We start from the raw sequence: 6034 nt of genomic DNA, 5'->3' as shown, positions 1-6034 counted from the left end.
CAGCAATTACACTTCAACTTCTCCATTGTTTCTGCACAGAATCTTCACCAAGTGAACTTTTTACGTATGATGCTTCTAATCAGTAGGCTTAAGCATGTAATCATAATCGAAGTTTTACCACAAAAGTAAATAACCAAAATAATTAAAACGGGTGTGCAAAAACACTTTGTGGCAATTGGGCCCTTCTTGGATTCACATATTCAATTGCATCCCACCTGTTATATGTTAAATACACTTCTGCAGATCATGATACTAACTTTATAGCATTTTAACTTTCTTTTAAGATAGTAATGGTGTTTTTAGAGATGTTTCAGTGTAGTAAAGGGCCCAAATTTGAGATGTTTTAGTATAATTAGACCTAAATCGTCCTAATTGACAAGTAGCCTACACGCAGTAAATTTAGCAACTCAAAAAAACTTTACTGAAGCGCGAAAGTCTATTATTTGTGGGCCCCCTGAGATGGTGGGCCCGGGGGCCGGGCCCCCCTTGGCCCCCCCTTAACACAGCACTGCTCACATGTTAGGTTCAAAGACTAGAACACAGTTGCCAGTTTCGCGGTTTTGATTTGTAATAGCGGAAAAAAAATCAGCAGTTGCAGGTTTGTTGGGCTGGTTTTGCTTGAGGTTTATATTGAAAAGCGTGCTACTTGTTCAAGTTTACCATGGAAAAAAGTGTGGCTGTCTTGCAACACGTTTACGAGTTTGGTCTAAGCAGCTAATGATGCCTTTTTAATGGACCTGAAAAACACCTGGCGATTCAAGCACTCAAAGTTCCTGTGCACAATCTCTAAGAAGGAAATTTTGACTCCAACTCTAAACGCCATTTGTTTTCAAGAGCATTTGACTTCATAAAGTAGGTTACTTGAATAAAGCTTTTCCGCGTGAGATCAAGACCAATTAAAGTAGTGCGAGCGAATTTTGATTCGAGCAACGTTAGGGTTGCTCTTTTGTCATATTTTAGCGGTAGCGCGTTTGTTTCAACGTAGTGTATGCCCTCCTCTGACAATACTCTTATTTGTTTCATCAATTTAATGTGGCAACCTAGTCTCTATTTCTTCAATAGACCTGCAGAACAGGTAGGCACTTTTACGTATTACACTGCCCGAAGAGGTAACCGCAACCATGCGTAACGTATATGACATTACTGGTGTTTTAGTCACAACTTTTCTCATAAACTCCACTGATTGCAGTCACAACGATTCTTCTTACAATTCTACTTGTTCAGAAGAAAAAATAGTATTAGCAGAGGGCGGGAATCAAACCCATGCAATCGAAATTACTACTCCTCTGCCCTAACCATTAGGCAACGTTGGTTGTGGCGAAGCAATCAGTTAAATTTCTTTGTATCAAAATCTTTCGATAAAGACGACCAGATAATCACGTGTTGAGTCATGTCACGCATGATAGCGCTACCAACATCAGCGATGTCGTATGTCACGCATAGTTGCGGTTACCTTTTCGGGCAGTGTAATACGTAAAAGTGCCTACCTGCAGAACATTTCTGAATCCGTTACGTTATTTATTACACATGTGCACAAATCAAAATGAGCACTTTATCAGGTTTTACACAAACCCACATACCAGAAAAACTATTTACAGCTGTCTTGCATTTTTTAACGAGTGTTAGCCTAGTAAATACAATAAAGCGACTAAAATCAGCCAGGTTTGGAAACTTGTATAACAAAGCTTCCGTCGCCTAAGGCGGCTACGTAGTGCGTAGGCTGTTTAGTATCTGGAAAAGCACAAGCAAATGAAAACATAAAAATTTATTAACCGGTGAAATAGAAAACAACACATATCAAAGATGATGTCTTTGAAAAAGCAACAAATCAAAAGTGGCAATAGGCGGACGTTTATCAAGAATGACAGACAGCAGACGGGCCAAAATAACTACAGAATGGACACCAAGATATGCAAAAAGAGCTAGAGAGAGACCGAAAAGAAGATGGTGAATGACATTGAAGAAAAGATTGGAATCACCTGGATGAGAACAGTTAATGACAAAATGGTGTGCAAATATAGGCTATGTGGAAGCCATCTGCCAGGAATGGCATGACCGGCTGATGATTAACCAGTGAAATAAAATGTACACTGTGAAAATCATTTAAAACAAGCATTTTTTTAACTGCTGAAAAGCTACATAAGATTCATTGCGAAAGATAGAGAAACGAGGTCCGCTGTAAATGATGTAGAAAAATACATTTTTTGTACAAAAACAAAATTAATACAAAAGGCTTAGCTTATAAATCTGATGCAGGACAGCAGCCTAAAACGTAGACACCTAATGCTTCCGAAAGATTCGTTTAGAAATCCAACTTTCACCGTGCTTGGTGGGCTATTTTGCAATGAATGATGGAATTACTGTAATAGCATGGAACCGCCAAATTGTTAAATTTGTACATGGCTGATGTCAAGGCAGTTTAATGCACAGCAACCACAGCGATTTTCCACATTTCAAGCTAAAATCGTTTATTATCAAGTTAACCAATAAAACATGAAAAAAATAATCTTGAAACAGCATTTCACAAAGTGAGGCGTGGTGAAAAGAAAAGAACAATCTACGCCAATACATAAAAAATCAGTAAAGGAAAATTTGAAATCGGTCTCTCTTGTCCGAGTTTTGTCGCTTCTACCTTTTTCTAGACCTCTGCTACGTTTGGCATATATTATTGTTTTTTTCATTGTGATGGTCAGAAACAAAAAACAAACTGAACTGAACTTGTTGAATGTTGAGACCAGACGTTTCTATGGTGTTGAGAGTTTCAATCCAACACTTATCTTCGCCCTTTTTAATGGGTCGTCGAAAAAATACAGCTTAATGGTCAACAATATAATCTACAAAAAACTTGAAAATCATGAATGCTGTGATCTGACAAACTGAAATGAAAACACATGACGAATTCGATTTTATTTGGTTTTTGTGTTGGGATAGAGCAGAAAACGTTTTTGTGCTGTTAGGGTAGAGAAAATTCATTGGTGTCAGTGGCACTGGAAAAAGGTTTAAGCTTAGAAAACATTAAGATATCAAGCAATGTACTGTAGGTCATATACGATAAGCAAGTGCAGAAAGATTTTTGAAAATGAAATAGCAGAACTGTTCTTTGGACTGTAATTTAATGATACAAAACAGGTGGGATAAAGCACTCTTAATTGAAGTTAAGTTTAGTTGTTTTTATTTCTGACCATCATATCAAAAACAATACACGTCAACATAGCAAAGGTCGAGAAAAAGGTAGAAGCGACAAATCGCGAACGTTAAAACGTGCTTGTAACCGAAGTAAGTTATTGAGTTGAAAAAACTTGGCACGGTCGCAACACCTTCAGAAAAATTTAAGATATAAAGGGAAAATAAAAGAAGAAAATGTTACAAAAAATAAAAAATAAAAAACATATATTCAGGCAATGGCTTTATTAGCCCACATAGCTTTAGCTGATATATTTAAGATTTGTATGGACAGTTGCTATGAAGATCGGACATGGTGCGTTATCAAGAGTGCTGATGGTCGTCAGGGGAACACGTCTTGATGCGTTTAGCTCATAGTCAAAGAAGAGCAAGGAAGGCAAAGAAAACCCCACAAAGAAATCCTACCACGGGCAAAGCCATTTCAAGCGCAACGCACCATGCCTTGCACGAATCACAAAATAGATAGGCCATAACTTGACATGAAAACAATGACAAAAACAAATAAAACAAACTAGCAAAAACAACATCATCTTGCGGAAATCCAATTATTACCCAGGAAAGTTATGTCTTGAAGATATCAAGCGTGCTTTGTTATAAAGTTGAGTTGATAAAGCGATAATTTTAGACCCCAGTCAGCTAAACTCGTCACCTCCACACCGATCCAACGTTAGCAAACGTTGAATTAATGCAAAAATGACAGGCATGGCTAGCTGGGATGTAGTAGTGGCTGAAGGATTATCCATGTAAGACTAAAATAACCAAGACTTTCGGCTGTTAATTTTGGCTTGACAGTTTTGTAGTTGTATCCACGTTTAAAAAATGCCCGTTGAGGATTGTGAGGTAAAAGTATAGGACATATACAACCAAGCAACCACACGGCATTTAACATAATCCATTAAAATTAAACTATAAGCTACACACGTTTTCGGCCATCCACACGTTAGCCCTTATCAAGTAACACAAAAAAATAATGTTAAATGCCGTGTGGTTGCTTGGTTGTATATGTCTGTGGTTGAAGAAACTGACCTCTTTACCAAAATTGTATTATAAAAGTATAGGAATTTGTTGCTAGTGCAAATCCGACGGCGACGTAGACGTCTGGCAAAGGAACAGGAATGTAGTTGACTTTACGTGTTGAGCTGACAAGATATGGCAAAACGGTAGGCTACATTCGTGCAGATACACATCGGTTGATTTTGTGTAGAGTTTATAGCATTCGGACCATGCTATATTGTCATGGAATGATTTTTGAAGCACATATATTTCAAAGCAAGCATGAAGTTTGTAAGGTAAGCTTGTACTGTATATACACACAAACGCTCTGAGCCAGAGCAACTATCAGCCCAGGCCCGAAGTTGAAAAAATAGCCAGAGTTGGAGGCTGGCTGGACAGGCAATAAATGTGAGCTGTTGATTGCTCTAAGCAAGTGTAGTTGATAAAAACATATAGGCCAAAATAAAATTACATTTTTGACATCACAAATTTAGGACACTTAAGATTAAAACTATTGCTGGGATCCATAAGATTTTGCATCGTAAAGTAACCTTCCATGCTACCTCCATGGTCAGTACGGAATGAAGTACAACTGGTCCAAGTAAATTCTGCACCAGGACGCATAACAGGAAAGTAACCAACAACCCCAGGTCCATCAACAGTGTCTGAAGTACCACATTCGTCTACAATATCCCAATGTCGAGATAACAGTTTACAAGACATGGACTGTGGTGCATCTGGTGACATTGTTATTGTAATTATGTAGCTATATAAGTTCTTTTCCAAAGATATGGCATTAAACACTTGATCGTAAGCCCATCTTACGGCAACAGTAATATTGTTAGTCACTGTTTTCACCTCAGTGGCTTTATTATATGACAGGACTCTACCTCCCTTTACAAGATACTCATCATTGGCCAGTTTCTTTGCATATTGATAAAACCATTCTGAAAACGAGGAAGCTACAGAATGATATTGGCCATCACGCAAAAGTACAATTTCTGACAAGTGCTTACACGGTTCCTGATTTGTATTGTAGGTTTTTGAAACCACTTGATGATGTGCATACTTAAGTACAGGATTGCATGTAATAGGTATTGCGCATGGGCAGTGCAGTGAATACTTTGTAGTTGCTGATTCAAAACTATATAGAGAAGCACACAAATAGCTTTCATTAGGCAGTAGAATACCACCAAATAAACCAACATTTCCTAATTCTAAATGCTTTTGACCATTGTGAAGCATGTAAGACAACTTAAAATCTGATGGCAAAACAACATTGTTGTCTTTCTCAAACTTTTTCAACAATTCTTCATCAATTCCTGAATTTAAGCTTGCATGTATTTCTGGACAGTTTTTTAGCAACCACCGTTCAATAATGTTCCATGAAGATTTGATACTTTTGTAGCAATTGGCATATTTTCCATACTTTTTGTAATGTAAAATAAATGCATGTTTCCAAGAATTATATTCCTTGATTTCATCTATTATCCAAATTTCCTTACAGAAGTGTTTCCATAGTATTTCAGAAGAAGATAAACAGTTGAATCTTGAACAAACATAACTAACTGCAAAAAAATTATTGAAATCTAACCTTTTAAATATGTTTAAAAGCACTAAATCAGGTAAACTTTCCATCTTTATTAAGTTAAACATAAGCTGGAACACAAACATGAAATTGTGGCTTACCATATGAAAAATAAAAATTAGCTGCATACAGAATGCTACTGTTAATTTGACCTAAACGTCTCCTCAGCACAGTAAACTAGACAGAACGCCTTATTTCTATACAGTTATATTTGATCAGAAAAATCTGGCTTCGCTCAGTTAAGTTAGTGCACCACTAACCTACTTTATG

The 6034-nt window shown here is 37.1% G+C and overlaps 1 protein-coding gene across 1 annotated transcript; it reads right to left on the bottom strand.

The window, feature by feature from the left end:
- Positions 1-1750: 1750 nt before the first annotated feature.
- Positions 1751-5814, bottom strand: LOC145787240 (F-box only protein 3-like). Its single transcript, XM_082598957.1, has one exon. It carries the CDS (start codon positions 5812-5814, stop codon positions 4645-4647), a length of 1170 nt encoding a protein of 389 aa, XP_082455083.1. The 3' UTR covers positions 1751-4644.
- Positions 5815-6034: the final 220 nt, after the last annotated feature.

This window comes from Aplidium turbinatum, chromosome 18, assembly GCF_918807975.1.
Source record: "Aplidium turbinatum chromosome 18, kaAplTurb1.1, whole genome shotgun sequence".
Lineage (NCBI taxonomy): Eukaryota > Metazoa > Chordata > Ascidiacea > Aplousobranchia > Polyclinidae > Aplidium > Aplidium turbinatum.
Note: the sequence above shows the minus strand (reverse complement) of the source record. Positions and strands in the feature narration are given on the sequence as shown.

Bases quoted from the DNA above. Each gene is read 5' to 3' on its own strand.
- LOC145787240 (XM_082598957.1), bottom strand. From the start codon at position 5,814: ATGGAAAGTTTACCTGATTTAGTGCTTTTAAACATATTTAAAAGGTTA.